Source organism: Passer montanus, unplaced genomic scaffold (assembly GCF_014805655.1).
Source record: "Passer montanus isolate IOZ18808 unplaced genomic scaffold, ASM1480565v1 scaffold32, whole genome shotgun sequence".
Taxonomy (NCBI): domain Eukaryota; kingdom Metazoa; phylum Chordata; class Aves; order Passeriformes; family Passeridae; genus Passer; species Passer montanus.
In genome coordinates this window covers 590,324-615,063 of record NW_024367930.1, presented here as the reverse complement: position 1 = coordinate 615,063, position 24,740 = coordinate 590,324, and the positions used below count along the sequence as shown (strand labels likewise).

The window sequence follows — 24,740 nt, the reverse complement described above, 5'->3', positions numbered from 1 at the left end:
AAGATTTTCTATGATCATCTCTCATTGCATAATGTTCACATTTGTCATTTAGGCTGCATTTCCCTCTTAAATTTTGATTATGAGAATGTAGCTTATCATAGTGGTTTATGCTTGTCTGGATATTATTCAGTACTCTTCTCATTTTTTAAGCAAACTGTTCCAATGCATCATGGTATTTCACAATACTCAAAGCACCAGCAAGCAAAAGCTTACAAAAAATTAACAAAAGAAAATAATTTGTAAGAGAAGTATACCTTTTTGCTTCTTTAAGCAGGGAGTACCTTATCAGAACTTCACAAACAGCAGAACAGTCCATCAATAAGAAAAATCCACTGGGTCTACAAAATGTGAAGAGACAACATCAATTCACTGAAATTCAGTTTTAGTGAGAGAGAGGAGATTGGGAGAAGGTTCTGAAGCAGCATCACTGTACAGTTGTCATGTATCTTCCCTAGTCATCTTGTTTTGAAGGGGTTTGGAAAGAGGTTCATTAGAGTTTAGATTCATATTTCATGGACAGTTAGACTGACCAGTAGAGTTGTCTTTATGCTCTTCCATACTGGAGAGTGCCTGGTACCTAGCAGCTTCCCTCTTCCATTACTTGGGCCATATTTCATGCATTCATGCAGTTCAGGATACAACTTCTCTTTGACTTTGTACATAGAAATTGCCTATGTTATATGTTAGGATAGCAATTGTGGAGCTGCATTATGCCACTAAATAATAAATTCCCAAATGCAGTATACTGCGGTGGGCTTTCTTCTAGGATATGATCCACTGTGTCAAACTTGAGCAATAAAACTCAACTGTAAATGGTGGACAAATAAGCATTATTTGTATTATTATTGTATAAGAGAAGATCTAGGAGGAGTCTGGGGAACCATTACCAGTACAGTAATAAATATATAAAATACATTACAGGACAGCAAACATTTTCTGTAATTTGATGAATATTCCGTTGTTCTGCTTGTCATTAGTAGTGCCAGTGTGCACAGATGGCCTAAAGCTGATCTGGAAACCTGAGCTAAGTTCAGTCATTTTATGAGATTAGTAACAGAAACCAGCACCTCACAAAGTAATTGATTATAAGCGAAGAGCTTTATTGTAATGTCTTTCTGCATTTTCTTTGGTAAAAATTTCATAGGAAAATGCTCAATGTTCTGTATTAATCAGGTTTTCAAGCTTTTGAGAGTCTGTCAATGGCAAAGGGATTTTTTCCCACAACCTTGCAGCAAATATTAATGAGAACAGAGTGTTCAGCAAACATTTCACTGTCAGCTGTTGTTGCAGGAATGCAATGGTGAACTAGCAGCAGGAGTACAAGGGCAAGGCTGTGTTTTTGGAAAGCGTGTGACTGTATAGTATGGAGAGTATGAAATTCAGTCAACCATTTAGAGAAGCCATTGAGCTTGTTGCATTAAAGCTATGATGAGATCAAAATATTGATAGCAGAACTGAAACTGCACAATACACTATGCTATTGCAGACACAGGAATCTTAACTCTGTCAAAAATGGTAATTTATACTTACTGGGTGTGTTCAGCACTAGAGAAAAAATTAACAGGTTTTTAAAAAATCTTACTATTTTTCTAATAATGAAAATCCATCCAATTTTTAATCATACAATGTAACAGTATTGAAAAATATCTTAATACCCATCTTCTTTTACTGACCATATTTTGAGATTTCAGTGCAGAAGTGAAATGGAGGCAGAAGACTGTAGACTTTGACATCATGACAGAAAAAGACTAGTTTTGTTATTAAAAGCCACCCAACAAGATCTTGAGTAGTTAGATACGAATGTTACCTCTTTGGATAGGAGGCTTTCTATTAGCTGCAGTAAACAAATAGATCCATAAGTTTAATACTTGCATATCTGTAATCTACTGCACTATCTCTTCCTGCCCCTCTTTGCAGCATAACTAAGCAGCATCTTTGTAATGATTCTCCCTGTCTTCACTTCAGCATCCCGTGTGCTAACTGTGAGGAGGTGAGAATCTTGTGTGGCTTCAATGACTCTGGAGTTTTCTATTTCTTGTGTTTAACACCTTGCTGTCATGCTTGAGTGAGAGTCAGTGTATAAGTTGGGTTATATACTGACTGGGGTTAATACTTCTGAGTTACCTTCCTAGATAGCTTTTATTTCTGGAACAGGCAGGGTTTCTTAAACTTTGTTCCTACACTTCTGAAATACCAGCTGGGTATGATGGACCATGCTTAACATTTCTACTTTGACACTGTTTTATAGTCTTGTGATATTGGACACTTTGTATAGCATCCTATTGAATGAAAATAATTGTATTTTTAAACATGGAGGTGTTTGTGGTGCTTGTGTAGGGCTTTTGGTGGGAGGAGATGGCTGGCTTGTGGCAAGCTGATTGGTGGGGTGGAGTTTTTTGTCAGTCTGGAATAACCGTCAGGCTCTGGTAAGCTTGCATGTGTGAGAAACAAGGTTCACTCTTTAAAATTTTTAAAAGTTTAATAAGGGATAAAAGGGACAATATCCAGCACTGGGATGCTCAGCAAGCTGCCAGAACACACTGTTAACTATAACAACTCTTCTTATGTACTTTCTTATTGTGTTGGTCAAATGCATATTAATGAAAATTATACATATTCAAACATTCCTTTGAGTTTACATGTTCTCAGAATTCTGTATCTTAGTCCAACCCCTGACCTTATCTTCCTAGAGTACATGCCACAATGCAGATGTGATTTTGAGAGTCTTGTATATTATTTCCTTACGAGGTCCCTTGGTCTCTGGTTTGACAGTTATTGATAGCCAAAGGATCAGTGGTAGATTCCTTTTTGCTCTTTGGGTGTTATTTGCCTGGTTTTTTCAGTGTTATCTTACCATACACACATTCTAGCCATTTTTACAAGTACTTTCAATCAACATTAGCTATTTCACTATTGTCAGTTAGTTACAAAAATAAAGGCATTCATTATTATTTCACAACTACAATTGCTTCTGAAAAAGTTAATATTATAATACACAGTACATATCGTCTATTTTAATATTTTGTAAATGCTTAAAGTATAATATATATTTATCACACTAAGATATACAATCTACACAGGGATTAGGATATTAACCATAAAAGGCTGACAAATTATACTATTCCAAAAGTAGTTGAAAAGAGATTACAAACTGTACTATATCAACATAATTTACAAAACCTAATAGCAAAAGATAATAACTACATAGTTATTTATAACAGGGCCATGTATTTTTGCTTTATGAGTTGACATATACTACTTCATAGTTGGGTAAGTTAAAATACAGTCATGTTTGCTTCAAACTTAACCCATTGTGTTTCTGGTTTTTTTTTTAAATGCCAGATAAGCATTGTTGTGTATCATAAGAAGCTTCTTTCAAAGATTCTATTTTATATTGGCCAAATACTTCTTTAAATTTTATGAGCATTTGCTGATATCCATATGATGTATTGCATTAGGGTAACTCTGAAATTATTTCTCCTGCATGGTTGGTTTTCATTTTAACCAATTTCTGCCCAGAAGTACCATCTTGAAACTCCTCTGGAAAACTGCACATATTAGTCATGCAGCCATAGTATTTCTTTTACAGGTTGTAGAAGAGTATGGTATTAGGTAAAAAAAAAAAAAAAAAAATTAGATGTATGAGTATGCATTTCTTGATATGAAATTAGCTTCTTTCAAAGATTCTATTTTATATTGGCCAAATACTTCTTTAAATTTTATGAGCATTTGCTGATATCCATATGATGTATTGCATTAGGGTAACTCTGAAATTATTTCTCCTGCATGGTTGGTTTTCATTTTAACCAATTTCTGCCCAGAAGTACCATCTTGAAACTCCTCTGGAAAACTGCACATATTAGTCATGCAGCCATAGTATTTCTTTTACAGGTTGTAGAAGAGTATGGTATTAGGTAAAAAAAAAAAAAAAAAAAAATTAGATGTATGAGTATGCATTTCTTGAGATCCAGAGCACTTTACTGTTGTAAAAAAAAAATTGGACAGAGAGTCTGTGACAATGGTTTTGAACTCTCATAAGTGTTTGTCTTGCTTTTCTGCGGTTATTCTGTTATACCCTAAATTGTGCTACTTTTGACAAATTAGCTTAGCTTAATTTTTTCAGTCTTTTAATGGTCCTGTGAATTTCTGATGAAGTCTTCTCCTGGGTAGCTCTGTCTCAGCAGTCATATCTTCCTGCCCTGAGTGGTTTTAAATATGTTGGTTGTTCTTTAAGAATACTGATGTGTGCCTGGGGATGATGTATCTTGGGATGTCTGATGAGGTCAGTTCCTGTCCACCCTGCTGCTGCTCTGCAGGAAGCTGAGCTGCCCTTGAGACAGCTCCTGGGTGGCCACAGCGTACATCAAAGAACCAGCTTCAGCACAGGGTTTTCTTCTTAATTTTTCATTTTTTTCTTTCCTTGAATTGCCATAGTCTTAGAAACTTTTTTAGGAGATGATGGCTAGGCCTCTCAGGGTGGTAGTCTCAGTAAGTAGTAAAACACTCTCATTCTTGCCTCAAGACAAGAGTTTTCAGTAATAAAGCCTTCTCAAGCTGATCTGTAGTTTATTTTACTATATTAGTTTCTTCAGTATGTTGCACACACTTAACAACTTCACATTACAATTATTCTAAAATTGCTCAGTTGAATTCAAGATCCTCATAAAACTGAATGTAGTATATGGGAAATGAAGGCACTTAAAAGACTAAAAGCATATTTTTTAATCTTACATAATCTGAAAGGTTTTTTGAAGATGCAGCAACCGCAAATGGAGGTACTCTTGATGACATTTATAAATTACATCAATCATGACTGATGTTCTTACTCACATTTTGTGTCTTAGTGTAGAATCTGCCATGTTATGTCAGTACCACATTTCCTGGCAATTCCTCTCTACATGTTTTTACTTGACCGTACGTAAATTTACCATTGTATGAAATTTAGCTTTTACTTCATTCTCAGTGCTAATTAGACATAACTATTTCGTTCATATATTCTTAGTAACATATTGGATGAACACTGATACTCACTTTAGATACTATTTAAAAAGATATTTTTCTGTCATTTTAAGACGAAGCTTAGGGGTAGCTGAGTTAGTTTAATTATATGAAATGAGGTAGGTTTTATCCTGTTTTTTTATTAGGGTGAACATATTCATCAACTATTTTATACAGTCTTCAGAAGATTAGAAAATTCAAGAAAAGATTCAAGAAAAACTTGAATATGGAACATTTACTGAGATTGAGTTTGTGTCCATTTCTTTAATTTTTCAAATTTATCTTATTGTAAATGATACAGACCGTTCATACACATTGATAAATGTTCTCAAACTTAACCTCAAATTTTATTTCTCTGTATGGGTATATTAAGAAAAAAAATGCTAGCCACTTGCCTTCACTAAGTTCTGGTTTCACTCAAGCCCTTCAGGCCACCACATGTTCAAGATCTTTGATTCCTCTGCCTTTTTTTTTTTTGCTTTTTTTTTTTTTTTTTCTTTTTTTTTTCTAATAATCTGAATTCAAATCCTTTATATGGATTACTTAGCACTTGGGCCTAAAGTAAAATATTAGCCACTTATCAGTCCAGATTTCCATTCTTTAGCATGTTGTAGAGTCCTCCAAGTCTTCTGTGAAACACAATCCATCTACCCTTCTCCCGTCCACATGGGCCACCAATAAACAGACTGAGCTATTCCTGCTACTAAAGTTAATTCTTGTCTAGAAGGGTGGTCAAACTGAGGCTTAAGGAGGAGGTTAAGCACTTGCTGCTCCTGACCATAGCCTTCATTTTACCATTAAGAACCATCAGATGCTTTTCAATGACCTGTGTGTTTCAAATCTATTTTCTGTTGTTCTAAACGTAGTGGTACTTGGCATTTCCTAACCTTCACCATAGACCAAACCCTGACTTTAACCCAGATATTCCACAGAACAAGATGAACAAAATACTTAAAATTTATTTCAACCTGTCTATGAGGTGGGGGTGGTAGACTTAGAGTAACCCACATGTAAGGCAGACAAGCCTTCATCCGGCTTTAGTCCTACACCGAAAACACCCTATAGGTGCTGACCTAACTGAGCAAAAATAAACTATAGACTTCTATTGACAAGCGACTTCCACTTTGAGACAGAAGTGCACAAACAAGAGCTGAAAGGTAGGTAAGTTTCTACAGCTGTCAACCTGGCCACTTTTTGGTTTAGACAACCAATGGTAAACTTGTGAATAGGTTGGTTGTAAAAGGCTGAGCTACACATTCATTAGTCCATGGAGTTATATGGGTGGGATCTAAAAGAACCTGTGAGGAATAGTTTATTTTAGCCACAGTCTGCTCCACCGGGATTAGGATTCCTTTCAGCAAAAGAGAAAATGAACCCCACTTATCTGTGTACATGGCATGAGCTGCAGGACTTCCACGAGGGTAAGTTTCTTTAGTCTCTAGCTTGGAACTTGTAGATCCAACCATATGATATTTATACAGTTTTGATTTGAATTGGCAAAATTGAGAAACTATGTTATAAATTATCTGTATTAAGATTAGGGTTGGTGTTTGTAGAGGCTAAATTGTAACACTGCATCTTGGTTCAGCTGAATATCTGTATATAAATGGAAAGCTGGAGTTAGGCTAAAAACACCCCAAACCATAGGAGGTAGGTGCTACAGGAGGTTGTTCCCCTCTGAGCCTTGCACTCTGGGGCCTGAGGCACATTTGAAAATGTGGATGTGTGCCATTGATATGGAAAAAAAAGAGTATCATGACAACTTTTGATGCTGTAGTTTGTTGTCTATGTTACAAATGCTCATAGTACAATTAACATGCTTCTTTCTTCAAATGTGGTTTGAATGCATTGCCATGGTCAGGAGGCTTACGTGGCCACCACCTCTTTGAAAAAAAACATGTTGGATTTTCAGAAAGCCCCCTGGTGCAGATCAAAGCAGTGCCACAGCTGGGGGCAGCCTGTTTGGCTCATTGGTGACAAGGAGCAATATGAAGGCCTGTGATGATTCAAAATGTTAAATTATTTCGCTTTATAATTATCTGTGATACTTATTAATATGTTATGAAGAGGTTGGTGATGAGAGTGTATGAGGTTTTGGGACTAGTTAACTGTCTTAAAAGCAACTAAAAATGCCCACATATGCCAGGAAAATGAACATAGCTATTGGCAGCAAAAGGCTAGTCTAGGTATTTTTTTCTTCTCTGATATAATTCGTTCAGTCTTTCTGCTGTAATTATGTCAAAACTTCCTTTCATATGCCATGTCCACAGATGGCATTGCATCACCTTCATTATTATCTTGACCTCTGGTTTCCACAGTAGCAATGCTCATCACCCCTTTGTGCAGCCTGATTTTGTGCTGTGAGGCTGGCTGGACTTGGGAGAAGAAGGTGGTCCAGGAAAGAATATCGTAGTACTGGAGCTGTACATTCTTTGTTTTGAGAAGAATAGGTTACAATGTTTATATGTTTACTCATAGCATCTGCTAATTGCTACTGTTTCAATTTTGTGGGGTTTCAGGGTTTTGTTTTGGTTTTGTTTTAATTTGTTTGGTTTTGTTATTTATGGTGCAAATAGATCATTTGGTCAATTTGTAATGGGAGAGCAATCTGAACATCAATCTGTGGGATGGTTCATTCCTACAAACAAGTACTCTGTAAAGATTTGGGGATTGCTTTACAAGTAGGGTGAAGCCTATTTGCAGCTATGTTTAAGTCATCAGATTATAATGAATGGATAGCAATGGGATTTAATAATAGAATGCATTTAATGTGGTTAAATGCAGTGCAAAGTGTAGCTGCGTCAAATTACTTTTGGGATTGATGATTAAATTGCTCTTGTTGTAGCATGCTTATTATCTAGTGGATGATGATCTACTTACGAATTAATGAGGGGAGCAAAATGAACACTATGTTTTAAATAGCCATCAGCCTTACAGTTCTTTATTTTTTATGACTTTACGTTGAAAATCATGCAGATAAGAATAATGTTAATACTGTTAAATGTATTGAGAAGAAAAACCTGATGAGTTTTTTTTCTTTCTTTGTCTGAACTAGAGGACAATTTGTAGTGCCAGCAGAATTCTCTTATTCTTTCTTGCTTTGAAAAAATAAGAAGCATTTCCTCCAAGGACTCCATACACACCATACACACATACACCCCTCACAGTTTTTTGTTGTTGTTTTGTTTTGTTTTACAGAATAGTTTCTTGTGTGCATTTTGGAAATTGTAGAGCACAAAGCATTCCCAAAAGTAAAATGCTATTTATGTCTAACTGCAAGAACAGAAGTGTTGAAAGTAGCAGATATTTTGATTTGTGTCATAAATATTAAATTATTCCTTATTCCTTTCACTATAGGTTCTTCAAAAACTAGGAAAAGCAGATGAAACTAAAGATGAACAGTTTGAAGAATACGTTCAAAATTTCAAACGGCAAGAGGTCAGTTACTTTTTCATTTTCTTTAATTGTGTCTTAAGAGTACAATATATTTAACTTGCTGTTTTTGAATGTGTTGCAGGGGAACAGGTAATATTCTGTTTTTTCATGGGTACAAGATTTTGTTCTGCAATTTTCAAAACAGAGATAACAGTTGCATTTGTCCATGCAGAGCACTAAAATATGGGCCAAAAATAAAAGCACATTTGTTTTCATATGTAACATCATCATACTTAAACTGCTTGAGATCAGAGTGACAGTACATTTTCACCAGTAATTAAGAATAGAACCCAACCTGAACTAAATGCAGCTTTGTGATCGCCTTGTTACAAAGAAAGAGAAGTATTTACATGGTTTCATTTGGTGGATTACTTTCATCAGTGCTATATAATAATACTGGTTTTATAAGAGTGAGCAGATTAATAGTTTTGGACTGCACGTGTGTTGTGAAGTTCCCCGTGGGTGCTGAGGTCTGTGGTGGCAGTGCTGATGAAGCATAACTAGGCAGCAATGCTCAATTACTCTTAGTGTTATAAACACAACATAGGAAACCAAAGGTGCTCCAAGGAGTTTATAATCTACTCCCAGACCAATCCTAAATTCTAACCCAAATTACTTGTTGCTTCATTGGAGAGACTTTTTGGCTCTGAGGGGATGAATTGCAATTTTTTATAAGTACCTTTGTAGCACAAATTAATACCTCCAATAAACTGTGGTAATACCACCAAGAAAATAGTCTTGTTACATAAGTATGAACTAACATATCTGTTGTCTTTGTGAGCTGTTATTTAGAGCTCCTATAGAAAGGAACTGGAGAGTGAGAGCTACTCCCACACATTTTACACAATCAAAAATTTGGCTCATGTCAGTGTTTTCAGTTTCTGCTCTAAATCAGTCCTATTCTACCAAATGCACTTTCCTCCTTTTCATGTAAACACAAAGCCTGCATCCTGACTGCTGGAATGCTTATTAACTCTTCTGCATCTTATTGTCACTTTGCCTTTATTTTCTTCTCAGTGTAGAAGAGAGGGAGGTTTCAAAAGCTATTGAGCTTTCCTCTTCGCCAAAGAGAGGAATACTGGGAAGTAAAAGAACCTGTTTCTCTGAGATGGATAGTTCTTTCCTCAAATTTCTTGAGGTCAGGAAAATGGTGGGATTTAATAGAAGTTTTGAAAACCTACAGAGATGCTATATTTTCCCTTTTCTTCCCTTTCTACTTTTCCAAGTCTTCTTGACCTTTTGATTATTTGATGTTGTTGCTTGTCCTTGTCCATATCCCAGCTGTTTGCACAGCTAGTAAGTGTGTTTGTAGAAATAAGGTACATCTCTGAGGGGTTTCTTCGGTGTAGGAGCAAATGGAGCATCTCCATGAAGAAACTGAATTTGTGGTACTTTTCTCTTTCAGTTCAAAATTCTGAGACAAACAAGAGGGGAAAGAGGAAAAAAAATCCTTTTAAGCAAAATGATATCTCAAGTATTGGGTTTTTTCTGTCCTTTACCAAGAATTTTCTGTAATGGTGATTTTAAGCTGAAAATCTTGCTTAGATCTAAGGAGGATATTAGCATTGCTTTCTTTTTATTTCCTCATTCTTTGATATACATAGACTCAATAATAAACAGTAAAGTACTCTGCAGGAACTACATAATGCTAAATCCTAAATGCAAATATGAGTTGGGACCAGAGAGGAAATTGGGTAGGGAGGGGTGACTGCAAAGGGAGCTACGACAATTGTCGCGACAGTTGCATACAGATTAAGCTAGGTGCACTGACATACTAAATGAGAGTGTATTTACTGAACTAGTCACACATGCTTACTGTGCTTTCAAGAAGTTCTGTTGTGCTCAATTCTTCAAATACAACAGGGAAAATGCTGCAAAAGCACTGTTTCTGCCGTGTTCACCAATAAGAAGCATATAAATAGTTTAAATTTCCTAAGTTTGTCCATGTTTTTATCTACAATTTAATAACAATGCAAAGGTATGAAGCATTACAATGTGCATCTGAATTATCACTCATACTGATTAATGCCATGCAGAACTGCTGTCTTTTGTGAACCCAGAAATCCATCTCTTCTTGGTTTATATTCAGTCCTGCTTTCAAGTTCAGTCTGCAACTCTAGAGGCTTTAGATAAAGTCAAATTCTAGATATTAAAGTATAAAAAGGCAATCTGGTGGATGTATCTCTGTGCTGAAGCTCACCGCACTGTTGCTGTGGGCCATTCAGGAGGCTTGCAAGAACAACCAACCCTGTTAGAGGCTGTGCAGTCTTTTTCAGTTTCCTCTGGGATTATTTGTCTCTGTGATGGTGACTGACCTAGCAAGACCATGGCAGAGGAAATTTGAGAGGAGGTCCAAGCTTTACTTTGTTACTTGCAATCTCATTTACCAATGGTTTGTCTGTTCCCTGGCCACCTCACCTACTGTCAGTTCATTCTGAGGAGCACTATAATTTCAGTTCTATGTCTCTTTGCAAGTTCTTTGTTGTAGCTGGTGCTATGTGTGCCCTGAGGATCCTGGTAAGGTGAAAGCTGTGAAAATGGTCTATCTTGCTTGCCTGCATTACGGAGCATGCAACCCTTGAGAGATCAACTAACCTTAAGTATAGAATGATCTTTTTATTACTACTCTCCAAAGATAATAAATGAGGACTCCCAGTTCAGCCCAATGAAAGGATAAAGGAAAGAGCATAGTGCTCATTTTCCAGGAAACAGAAAATTGAAAACCTGAAATCTTTGCCTGAGTAGTAGATTAGATGGTGGGTCTGTACCAAACTCAGAAGATGGTTAAGTGTAAGGATACATGCATGTCGTGGTTTGATACTGGCCAAAGATCAGGCACCCACAAAAGCCACTCACTCACCCTCCCTTCCAACAGCTGGGCAGAGAGAAAAATTTAATAAAGGCTTCATGTGTTGAGATAAGGAACAATAGAAAACACTCCAAGGGCAAAACAAGGTGAGCTTAAAGGTACAAAGTGAATTTATTACTATCAGACTCAGAGGAGAATAATGAGAAGTAAAATAAGCCCTTAAAAACACTTTTTTCCCCCAACTCCTCCCTCCTTCCCACTGACAGCGCAGGGAGACGGGGGGCTGAGGATTTGGGTCAGTTTGTCACCTGAGGTTTTTCTCCACTACTCAGAGATACTAGTCCTTCCCTTGATACACCATGGGGTCCCTTCTCAAAGGGAGACAGTTCTCTGTGAAGTTCTCCAGCATGGCTCCAAATCTCATAGAAAACACTCCAAGGGCAAAACAAGGTGAGCTTAAAGGTACAAAGTGAATTTATTACTATCAGACTCAGAGGAGAATAATGAGAAGTAAAATAAGCCCTTAAAAACACTTTTTTCCCCCAACTCCTCCCTCCTTCCCACTGACAGCGCAGGGAGACGGGGGGCTGAGGATTTGGGTCAGTTTGTCACCTGAGGTTTTTCTCCACTACTCAGAGATACTAGTCCTTCCCTTGCTACACCATGGGGTACCTTCTCAAAGGGAGACAGTTCTCTGTGAAGTTCTCCAGCATGGCTCCATGAGATGAGAAGCAGTCCTGCCAATACTACTGCAATTTGACTCCTTTCCATGGGCAGGCAGTCCTCCCAAAACTGCTGCAATGTAGGTCACTCTACCACGGCGTGCAGTCCTCCAAGGACAGGCTGCTCCAGCCTGGAAGCTGGGGCCCCCTGTATCCACCAGGTCTTCCACTGGATCATAGCCTCCTCCAGGAGATGGTGCTCACACCTGCTCCAGTGTGAGCACCTCCCCCATGGGGTGCAGGTGGATCTCTGCATCCCACATAGACCCCCACAGGCTTCAGGGGCATGGCTGCTTCACCATGGTCTTCACCACAGCCTGCAGAGGAATCTCGGCTCTGGCACCTCAAGTATCTCCTGCCCCTCCTTCTCCACTGACCTTGGTGTCTCCATGTTGTTTCCTTCACATGTTCTCACCTCCTCCTCTTCTCTGGCTAGGAAAAAACTGTGCATGCACACTTTTAAAACATTTTTTCTTAAATATGTTATCACAGGTGTTACCATCATCTCTCATTGGCCCAGCCTTGGCCAGCAACATGTCCATCTTCAGAGCCATCAGGGATTGGCTCTGCAGGACATAGTGGAAGCTTCTAGCAGCTTCTCACAGAAGCCACCTCTGGCTGTCAAAAACCAGGCCATGCAAAACCAATGCAGTGCAGCAGATCTATCTGGAGAAAATAGTCATTTAGATTCCCCAGTCACCCATTCCCATCTCTTTCTGAATACAACTGGATGAGAGCCTCTTCTGAACTTGACAACCCAGAGTTGAATTACCCAGATGAATCACTGTGGAGAAACTGAGTCATCCCATGTCCAGAGAGAACAGAGCAAAGTTGCTTTGCAGAGCCCCAGGACTGTCTCTATCAAAACCATTAAGCTCCTGCAGCTGATGATAACAGAAGAACATTTAGATTTTAAGCAATGAATACAGCTGGTTTTCATCTTCCACTTGAGCTGTAAACTGAAAATTCCCACTCTAAATCGAAGCTTGTGGAACATATAAACTCATACATGACAGTATGACACAGGTTTTCATTGTATTGTAAGAAATTTCTTGAGATTTAAACATTTATCTCTGCACAGCTAATTGTAAATATGTTCAGCCTCTTAATCGACTCTGAAGTTCAGAATGAGGGGGAAAAGAAGAGAATTCCTGCATAATTCTCTCATTTCTGTGGTGAAATTATCATCAAAGGCCATTGAGGATTTACCAGAAATTCCATCTGCTTTCAAGCAATTGCATCTTACATGTTCTGTTTTTTACAGGGAGTACAGTAGCAATTACCTTTATCCCCGTGTATATTTTAATGACTCACAGTCATTAAAAGTCACACTTTGTTGTTCTGAGAGGAATATTCTATTTCATGTATATGCATATTTGCCTCTCTTTATTTTTCTACATGTAGTTATGAGACTTCTTTTACTTTACATACTACAGTTAAAATATATTTTAGTGCTTAAGCCCATAAATGTTATGTACTGTATATGTACACGCAGGAGATATAACAGTTGTTACTACAAAAGCAGCTTCCCATGGCAAGTTGTCAGAAAAAAACGCAAAACGTCAAAGGCTGTTGTTGATAGTTTATAGATATAATTAGGTGAAAAAGAAGAGCCTTTTTTTACTGTTGTTGAGTGATCAGAACCTGCTTCTGTGGACTGTTTTACTTAATGTGCACCCAGTAGTAAGAGCTGCTCATTGGGTGTAATTGCTATGGCTCCTGAAAAGGCTTATCCTGTCAAAATGTTCTTTCACACAAGCATGCTTGGCTGCCCTACAGCTGTGTCATGACATTGTCTAAGACTTGGTTTGTGAGGCAATTAACATTTTCTGAAGTGCTTTTTTTGCATCAGCCATGCCACTGATTTTTTAAAACTTACTCATGAATTAAGATACCCAAGATGAGATTCATCACGAACATATAGGTGCCAGATGTGCCTCACAGTGTCCCACCTGGCCTGCAGACATTGCTCCAGAAAAAGACATATGGCTTTGACCACAGTTCCATATTATACCTGCTATCTTGGCTACCATGTGGCATCTCCAGCTGCAAGAGACATAAGTTGACAGTTTGGCAGCTGAACCTCGTGCCTAGAGAGTGATCCAGTTCCAGATTGCAACACCTGAACTTGGGTGTCTGTGTTTCCAGGAGTTGGGTATTCCTTTGATGCTTGTGCTGAACTGGGCAGCAAGGTCTGGGAGAGCAAGGCAAAAACCCATCAGTTTCCCAGGGGCATCTGTGGGCCTTAATGTCTCTGATCAGACCTGTCTGGGTCCACTAATCCTGCACATGGACCCAGGAGTCCCATTTTAGCTCAGTCCTTAGCATAAGTTACACCCACAGAGTCATTCCCATGCCTAGGGAACCCATGTTTCAGCTGCATCACCTGCTCCTCCCATCTGGATCTCCCAGACAAATCCTTGACCTGGTTCAAACCCTCATCAGGTTGTGGGTTGTTAGTGAAACCTCTTCCCAGTCACTGTCCCAGACCATGCAGGATGGCACGATCAGTGAAGGCATAGCCTCCACTGGGGTCACTTGTGGTTCCTGGCACAACCCCCACCAACTGTTGTGAGGTTTCTGGGTTAGTTGTCTAAATGTTGGCATCTGTTGCCACTTGCAAGGCCCTAGTGTGTCCTTGCTGGTTTCCAGTTGCTGTTCAGAAAAGCTGGTAGGTCTCTGAGGACCTCTGAGGTGTTTGCTATTTGTGGATGTATCATAAACAGCACTAGATAACTATACTGGAGTGAATGGTTTTGACTACTGGATTTTCTTAATTGCTTTCCTGACTCCACAGGTTGCTCTTAAGACATCTACATTGTTTCTATGACAAGGAGAGACACCCAACTAATGTAGGCAGTGATAAGTGTATTAATCTAGAGTTGGATAAAGGACATGATTACGAAAGGAAGCTTCAATATATATTACAAATAATAACATTCAATTCAATCTGTGTTTTGCAAAATCTTATTTTCTCTAGGAATTTGTAATTACCTCATATATCTATCTGACCATCTTTAAACCTATCTTATGTCCCCCATTTAGACACCCCTCATTTTACAGGTCTTGTACATAGTGTTGAGATGGATTAAAGAATCCAGGTAGTAAACAAAAAGTGTAAACTTTAAAATTAGTCTGAGTGGGTGACACTCTTTCTCCTTAGCTGATACTCAAATTTTCTTGGTCGTCTGTAGAATCTAATACTAAAGTGCAGGGGTTCTTGGTACTTGTTAAGCTGTAACTATTATGTGTTCAGTACAGTTCTGTCCATACAAGACTCCTTTGCTAAATAAAAGTGATGCCAAGTGTCTCTGGTATTCCAAAGTAAACCAGATGTAGAAAAACACAATCTAGACTAGAGGGAGAGGGCTTTTTTTCTGTGAGCCAATAAGTCTTTACATTCAGGGGGACTCAGTCTGATAAGCATTTGGGGTAAACCAGAAGTGTACTTCAGATACTGGCTGATCTCTAAGTCAAATACACTTTATCCAATGTATATATACAATCCATAGAAAGGTACAATGTACTTTGAGACCATGGGAGTCTCTGCTGGTTCCATTCCATCCTGAAATGTGTATTTAGTAATTATCTTATATCTTAAGGGTCATTTTTCCCAAGACAAGAAGAAATGTGGTGTACCATTAAATCTCATCTCAACCTCATTAATTTCCAATCAGGCAAGATACTCAGGAAGGTGAATTTGTTTTATGCTACAAAATTATCTCTGCGTGGATAGCTCTATGCATTTCAACTGATTCCTCTTTAAAAATGAGAGAGCAGCTTATACAATGTTTTTCTTTCTTGATTCTGACCATTGATTGCTCCAAATTCAGAGTCCAAACCATTGTCACACTGTGCAAGTTTTGATTGCCCCTTGGCAATACAATACAAACTATTATGCCTCTGCAGCTTTAGTAACTGTACTGTTTTCTCCCTAGTGCAGTTTTATGTTCAAAGTTATTTCTGGCTATTTTTAAAGGAAACCTATATATGTTTCTTCAAGACCACTTTGGGATAACTGACAGTTATTCTTTAAAAATGAGAGAGCAGCTTATACAATGTTTTTCTTTCTTGATTCTGACCATTGATTGCTCCAAATTCAGAGTCCAAACCATTGTCACACTGTGCAAGTTTTGATTGCCCCTTGGATACAAACTATTATGCCTCTGCAGCTTTAGTAACTGTACTGTTTTCTCCCTAGTGCAGTTTTATGTTCAAAGTTATTTCTGGCTATTTTTAAAGGAAACCTATATATGTTTCTTCAAGACCACTTTGGGATAACTGACAGTGGGGATAGTTAACAGCCCAGCTCTGAGAGCTAAGATGATGCAGTTCACAGCAAACCGTTCTGGACAGTTTTCTACCTGATCCGTTAATACATAGCTTATGTACATTATTTACAAATGTAGTTATGGGTATGCAGCTACATGCATAAAGAGAGGCACAAGAAGATGTTCAGAAAGTCTAGCTTGACATGAAATGTGTATACATTACTTTTAGAATCTTGTACATTCTTTTCCTCTGCAGACCCCAGTTTTTAATTAAAACTGTTATTTTGGGCCCTACTTTGAGGCCATGAAATTACTTAAAGGACGATGTGAAGGTAGTAACTGTGAAGGTAGAATGGTTAGGGTTTAGTTGTGAGGGAAGGTTGGAATTTCACTTAAGGTGAGTGCCATATTTTTCTGTCAGTCCTCATCTGGAACAGAAACTGATGGTTCAGTAAAAGGGTTGGTTTAGTGTCTCTGAAGGCACAGAGTTTTCTCACCTGCCTACTGGGCATCGCTACTAACACAAGGCAGAGCTCCCTGGTTCTTGCCTTTAGAGTTGATTTTTTTTTTTGGATTAGTGTAAATCATCTGAGAAGCCTGTTTCATTTAATGCAGTTTACTTCAATTCAACATGCTACTTAATAACTAGAACAACAAAATTCTTATTTTTGAGTCTTCTTAGTGGCTGGGCTACAAATTTGGTGCTCTCCTGGAAGATAATGTTATGCCTAAAACCTCAGTGTTTCCAGAGAAGGTTGCAAACTCAATTTTTTCAAGTGATGCAGTAGATAAATATTGCAAAACCCAAATCTCTTAGAGCTTAAAAAAGAAAAAAAGAAAAACCATTTCTTCAAGAAAAACATGCTAGAATTTGGAAGACAGTTCTAGGAACTATAAGGAACCTGATTGTTAGGGTTTAGGATTTTTCCTTTTGTTTCTTTCCCTCATGAAATTTTCATTACCATCTCTCATTAAGACATCACGACTGACACTTAAGAGAGACAAAAGAAGTTGCCACAGGAGGGGCGCAGCTGGCAACTCTCTTGGCTGGGAGTTTTCTCTTTTAGGGACAGAGATACCACAGGAATTGGGCTGGGAAAAATGGGGCTGGGCGCGGCTCCAGCTGTCTTATCCTTGGCTTTGGAGGGGGACCGTCGAGTTGCTGCTTACTGGTGTGGGGTGGAGTTCATTGCCACCACTGGAGCCCAGCCCTGCCCTGCTTCTTCTGCTGTGGCCCCACAGTCCCTCGCCTGGTGGGATGCCCTGCAGCTCCATCTATGGCTGTGGAGTTTCTGATACATTTCATTTCCCACTCCGGGATCTTGCTCATTGCTGCTGTTCCAGCTTGCTGCTTCCGAAGTCCCTGCTACAGCTCCTTTTGCTATCCAGAGGGGTACCGGGACTGGCTGCCCCCCATGAGTTTGTAAAGGAAGCCCCCTCTCCGTCCCTTTCTGCCGGCTGTGTCCACCACTACCGTGTGGGGAGAGGCGGCCAAAACTCGTGCACAGCGCCCCCTGCAGCCTTGGGGGAATTATCGCACCGGCCCTGCCCCGCCAGGAGCCAACAGCGCCCCCGCTGCCTGTGACTGGACCTGCGCCAAAGGGGAAAGTGCCTGCAGGCGAGTGAAGGCCTTTACTGGGTTTGTGGTTCTGTTTGTCGTCACTCCCACTATTGCCTTGTTATCCATATGCATACTAGTAAAAAAACATTATTCCTTTAATTATATCTTTGCCTGAAAGCCCCTTAGTTTCAAAATTATAATAATTCAGAGGGAAGGGGGTCATATTCTCTGTTGCAAGAGAGGTTCCCGCCTTCCTTAGCAGACACCTGCCTTTAAACCATGACATTGATAAATGGTAAAATAGAGTACTCTGGAAAGAAGATAGATTTTATATTGATTTGTCCAAGTAGTCTTTTATTATGTTAAGCTTCTCTTAATTTAAAAGTTATTTTCATTCATACTACATAGTTCTGTAAAAGACCTAGCAGTAAATAGTACCTAAAGTGTTTGTGAACAAGAGACAGCACTGCTCAACACTCTGACAAGTAACAGCACATTACAATAAAGAATATCTTCCAGGTGTTACAAAAAATGTTTTCTTTTCAGCTATTTCTCTGATGTCTTAGCAATAGAATTATGAAATTCTGGTATTAATTAGAGCTGCATTAATAATTGTCATTTTTAATTGTTGTTGTTGTTGTTATTGTTGTTATTATTATATATGTTATTAATTACCCCGTGCTTCAGTTTCAATATGTTTAATGCTCTTGCCTCTCACTAAATTGGAGTGATATATTTGGGTTTTGTATGTCATTCATGTGCTAACCTTTCCTGGAAAGATGTATTGTGTTTACATCCTGTATGTGACATGATAGAAAAATCAAACTCTTCTGTTCTGGCTGGAAAGCTGTAAATTCATGATTCCTAGCAAATAGGACATCCAATTACAACTTCTGTGGAGGCAAGGGGATCTTTAATTTCTGAGTGGATGCAACAGATTTTCTAATCCACAGGAAGCAAGAGCTGGTTAGACAGAAATTATGACGCTTTAGTTTTCATCATTAACTTTTTTTAGGTCTTGTCAGTCTCACAGCCAACACTTCTGTGGCTCTTTTTCTTACTTCCAGTGCTAAGACATGCTTAAAAGCTACAAATTTAAAAGAAAACTGAAACTAAACATACCCAAGAATCAGTAGTACTGAAAAGGCCTAATGCTGCTGTCAGGGTATGTAAGGCCTATGGTTGTAGATTGCTTAAACACTGAACCTTCTTATCTCACTGAGTGCATATGTCTTTACCAGCTGTGTAATACTGACTATATGATGAGACCAGAGAGCAGAAAGGTGATACGCTACATTGTTCAAAGCAACAAACTATTACTTGGGACATTGTGTTGACTTTCCCAAAAATGGATGTTGGTTTGGGTTGTTGGCATGCCTCCCTTGCTCTTATGTAAAGTTAAACAGGATTATGTACTAGATTTTTGGTGATTTGTGTACTGAGTTTGATCAGGTGAGCTAAGAGCACTGATTTTTTGTGCTGGAGTCTGGTAGAACATGCATAGTGTTATCAAACAAGTTGTAAGTTTGCTGTTAACACTTTCCTCTGGAGTTTCTTACATCTTATAAAACTCTGACTCATTTTGCTGACTTACGTAGAGTAAATGAAAGAAATTATGAAATTATAAAGGAAGCATCAGCACTGTCTTGGGAAATTTCATTTCATAGGGATACAACATTGGTAAAAGGACAGCTACCTTCCATTCTCCCTCAAGAAGTTGATCTCATTTAACAAAATTCATGGCTTTAATGAAGCTACTTGGAGCAGTAGTTTCAGAGCCACTGGATATTTTCATTTGATAGACCAGAAAGTAGAAGGAGTATACCAATAAACACTGTAAATGGACACATTAAATACATTACAATCTTTTAAAAAGTACTTTTAAAAACCTATATGTAAGAGTTTGCAAGATGTGCATAGTCAGCAATGAGGTATTTTCTAATAAATGAATTTTTATTAGTCTGTTAGATGACAAAAGTATATCTGTCTTCACTAATAATGAGTTTAGTATAGAAAATGTGTAGACTAGATACACATTTTTCAGAATTAACAGTGCTGAGGGCTTTTGATGCTATTTTTTTTTCTGGTATTTTTATAAAGGTCTAATTTTGTTGCCATTGAAACTGAGAGAATATCTCTCAGAATCAGTAGGAACAGGCCCTTGCTCATGGATTTTTCAGTGTCACATCACACAACAATTGATAATGAAGGAAAAGTCATGTGACTCTATCATGGTTAGCTATTTCAGGTGTTTGTGGCCTGTTAATAACTTAGACTGAGGAAGATCCATATTAAAATTATTATTTTTAATGAAGTGTCAGAACTCATAACAGCACATATGGCAAAATACTTACATCATGTTTTACTACTTTGACTTTTTCTTACATATTTCCCTGAACAGCAGTTCCTGATGACTCACAATGGTAACCAAGCATAACAGATCTAATAGTGGTTTAGGGTAGCAGTTGTAAAGCTGCACAGCAGTACAGTTATAAACAGAGTGTTTGAGCAATGTGTTTCCCTGGCATTTGTGGTGTGCTGCTTAGCCCTAGTGACAAAACATCATGTGTATGAATAAAACTAGACATGAAATCAGCTAAGGAGGCTCTCACCCTTCCAGCTGTGGTTTGCTGCTTCTGGAACACCAGAGATTTTTCAATAACTAAAAATTGTTACTATGTAGTCACCTATTCAGCTGGTGAAGATGATGAAGAACCAAGTTTCTATACCTTCCATTTTTACCACAATAGCTCAGGCCAAAGAAGGTATGAAATTAAAAGATAGCTTCTGTGCCTTCATGTGACTTCTCACAGTACAAGAGATCCTCCCAGGAGGAGACGGCATGCATGAAAGGGCAACTCCCATCTAGTTTCTGTCAAGCATTTGCTGATCCTCCTCTTCAGACATGAGATCAAGAAATTTGCTCCTGGTTACAATCTCCTTTCCTCTGTAGAAGCATGGATCACTTAATGCCTTGGTCCGTGGAAAACAGACAACTTCTGACCCGTGCCTACTACTTGAGCACAGAATGAAGTTAGCTTCTGCTCTGTTATGTAGTATGAAATAATGTGTTGCAATGACACTTTAGGGTAGTATCTTCTGCTAAAAGTATTAAAGTGTAATAAATCAAATACAAAAGTATTGAAAGTATTTTAATACAGAAGTTTTAAAATGTATGCATAATATTTTCTCAAAGAACACAACATCAAGCTACTACTTCAGAACTTTCTGTTGTTCTGCAAGTTATTAAATCTGAGGTTAAATCCACTGATAATCACCCTGCACTTGTCTGGCCCTTGTTTTGATAGGCAGCTTTGATTCCAAAGCAGGGGAAGAGGTTGCCTTTCCTTGAAGCATCAAATATGGTCCCAAACCAGAGAATGGTTAGTGGGCTGGCTGCTCATACCTGATGTTACCCAGCAGCTTTTCAGATAGCACCCTGACGGTCTGGTGGTATACCCCTGGTGGTATTCCTGTGCTCAGATTTTAGTTGATTAACAGATTTGAGAGCTGTACGTGACTTGTTTCAGATCAAACTAGTATAAAAGGAAGCTTCTGTTTGTTGAATCTATAAAGTGAATTCAGTCTGCTTTCTAGGCCCACACAGGCATTTTTACCTTCCAAATTCTTTAGTATTTCCAGGAGATTAAACAGTTGCTCTCTTCTTATAGTACACTACAGTTTGAGAGATGGGGGTGGGGCTGTTGATGATCCCATTCTAAAGGCCTTCAGTTCCCTTCAAGAAGCTGAGAGAAGTGAGTTTGGTGGGTGTGACCTGCATTGTACTCTGTACTGGTGAGACAAATATTTTTCAGAACCACAATTTTGACTTAACATGGCTGCAGCTGTGATGGATTTTAAACATCAGATAGCCCCTATCAAACTGAATTTCTTATGATCCTCTGTGTCTGAATTCTATGAGCATTGAAGTTGCTGATGGCAAATCCTTTGCTGATACCAGACATCCTTTGAGTTGAGTTATAACAGCTTATACCTTCTGCCTTCTAAAATATTCACATTATTCACATGCACCCTTTAGATTCTGTTTTTCACATGGAAAATATGAAACTCCAAAGAAGTCAGTCATATTTTGAAGCTGTCAGTGATATTTTGCTTCTGATTTTTCCATATGGTGTAGCTGTATGTGAGAAAATATGGCTGCAAGCTGATACTCCTGTAGTTTCCAAAAATTATTTGAAAAATATTGGAAACTGGCAAATGTGGACTCTTTCAAAAATTTTCAGGCTATTGAAGGTGTCCTGGACAGCATCTTTTTAGCAATAAGTAAAGGTTGTTTGCAAATTTATTGCAGGTTATTGCAGGTTTCTTTGCAAATCATAAGAACTGTGAAGTCCAACTTGTGGTACAATCAGAGACAAAATAACAAAATCCATTGTTTTCTCTATTCTGACAAGGTTGTTGGTATAAGAGAAAGAAAGATAATTTTGATGTATTTGCCAAAGAAAGAGTCAAGATTTCACAGTAGACTGCAAGATGCACTAATCAAGCAAAACAAAGTAACTAACGTTATTATATTTTAATACTTATTTTCTTGCAAAATATTAAAATTTTAGAATGCTTGGGAAATTGTTTGCAAATATAGTAAACAACTTGTGTAAGGGTAGAACTCTCTTTGGATCTGAACTGGCCTCATTTGAGTGGTTTCCAGTGGAAGTTCACCAGTTTTGATTATACTTCTTTGTGTCTCAGATTAGGCCATAGGCCCAGCTGACTTGAACTGCACCTTAGCTGTAAAATTTACCCGTCTTTCTTTGGGTGGAGTTCTTCCCTGTACAGATGATTGATAAAATAAACCCAGAAATTCTAGCCTAGAGAGTACACTATGCAAGCCTCCTTTGCCAGACCCTCTTTTCCTATGAATCTGTGCATGCTTGCAACATGTGACACTATTAATTAGATGGGTCCTGAAATTGTTTTTAGTTGTTCAACATACTGCATGCATGTTTCAAGGCATTAAACATAACTGACATGTTTCACTTCCATGCTTTTTTCTTTTCTTCTTTTTCAGGCAGAGGGTTCCAGACTCCAGAGAGAACTGAGAGGATATTTAGCAGCCATTAAAGGTGATTTTTAAGTTTTATATCTTGCTTTCATAAAGCAAACTTTTTTTAAAAAATTGAGACAAGTAAGCTTGTTTAAAGTATACAAAGACAAATAGAAGATTCTCTTTAACATGATGTTAGAGATTCTGCACCTTCAAAGTCAACTCATTTACGTACAGTCTTGCATCCTTGACTGTCCTTTGTGTGCATCCTCTGCTGCCCAGATTCTCATGTTGTATGCATTTTTAGCACCCACAAAGTCTATACACCTTGTTACTCATCTTTGCAAATGCTAGAATATGAAGTACCTCATGTAGGGCAAGGGATTGCTTGATCTCCAGAAATGTAACATTTCCAGGTTATTACTAGTTGGATTATGACCTTTCTCCAAAACCACACTACCTGTGATAATGTGATTTCTCACCTATTTCTGGCTGCTTAATCCATTTTTTTTAAGTTTAAAAGTCAAATGTTATATTACTTTATATTGCATTGAAAATCTAAGTAACAGAAGTCACTAACCAGTGCTTTAATATCAGAGACAACCAAACAGTCATTTAAATCCTACTAGACATTTGTAAACCCAGCACACTCAACAGAGCACTGTATGCAAATTGTTCTCTTTCTCATGCCACCGCTCTTTGGAGGAGTTGGAGGCTAAAGGGAACGGAGTAAGAGTTGGTGACAGATTGAGAGACAGTAGCTTCTTAAGATAAATATAAATATACTATAAATATGTATGTGTGTGTATATTTTTAACCTGGCTCCAATCCAGGAGGGAAAATTTTGCAAATTAGTATTAACATCCCTGAAACTCACTGTCATAGTAACATCATCAGCTGTTCACAGGCAGGTAAGCAAGCTGGTTTTGATGCAAATTATAAAATGGGAAGCAAAGCAGTAGCTTACTGTCTTTGACCGTTATTGTTTTCTGGATGGGCTGCCCAAGGAAAATTCCATACCAGACAAATTTGCTATAATGTCTTTTCTTCTTAGAGGAAACTGTAGCATTGGTCTTTCGCAGGGAACACACTGAATGCTAATTTTGCTCTCACAGTTTTCACTCTTCCCCACACACATTGTATGGTGGTTATTCAGAAGCAGTAGGATGATGCTGTTTGTTTGCTAGATGTCTGATCTGTCATGCAAACTAACTGTTTACATGCTGCCTTGATTTCTGTATTGGTGATAACACTCCTCTCTGTTTCATCTTCTTTCTCCATCCTTCTCTTCTTTTCCTAGTACTCTACACTCATGGTCCTTTTGCACTTCTACTCTGTAATGGACTACTTTTTTCACCAAGTTGTGTTTATCTTAGTGTAAAATTTTCCATTGTTTTAGTTTTGCCTTTTTAGCTATGCTTTTCTGTTAAGCCTAGTTATCTTGATGCTGCCTTTAAGTAATTCGGACTGACTTCCTTACTCAGAATGAAAAGTGTTTGCTAGCACCTTATTATCTACATGTCTTAAAAAAGATCCAGTCAAAAGCACTCATGAGAGCCTTAAAATGTCAAAGATAACAAGCCAGCAGTGGGCATCCTTGGCACACATATTGGCACATATTGCTGCTGTGAAGTGAGCACAGGCTCAGGCTTCCTCAAAGATGACTAGGTCAGTAGTGCCAAAGATCAGATTTTGGATGACTGAAGCACCTGCTACAGTGTCTTTGTTGCAATTCTTTGAATGACTGCCATCATTAAAAGATTTTTGAGGTATCTATGCACAAAAACATGGTAACCCTCATATTTAGGCACTTGAGTGGGATTTTTGCACCAAAGATGTCAGAGACTTGGAGTCATGCTGTCATTCCTGTAATTTTGCAGGAAAAAAGGTCAATCATATAACTGCATATATTGGAATTTTTGGAAAATAACACACTTGA

General features: G+C 38.2%; 1 protein-coding gene across 4 annotated transcripts in view; it reads left to right on the top strand.

Annotated features, from left to right (window-relative positions):
• The window catches only part of AMPH (amphiphysin), a 123,463-nt gene that overhangs the window by 49,163 nt on the left and 49,560 nt on the right, over positions 1 to 24,740 (top strand). For all 4 annotated transcript variants that reach the window (XM_039715122.1, XM_039715121.1, XM_039715120.1 and 1 more), the window contains exons 2-3: positions 8,356 to 8,436; positions 22,826 to 22,880. In XM_039715122.1, the coding sequence (XP_039571056.1) occupies positions 8,356 to 8,436; positions 22,826 to 22,880 (136 nt within the window). The remainder of the gene's footprint in view (positions 1 to 8,355; positions 8,437 to 22,825; positions 22,881 to 24,740) is intronic.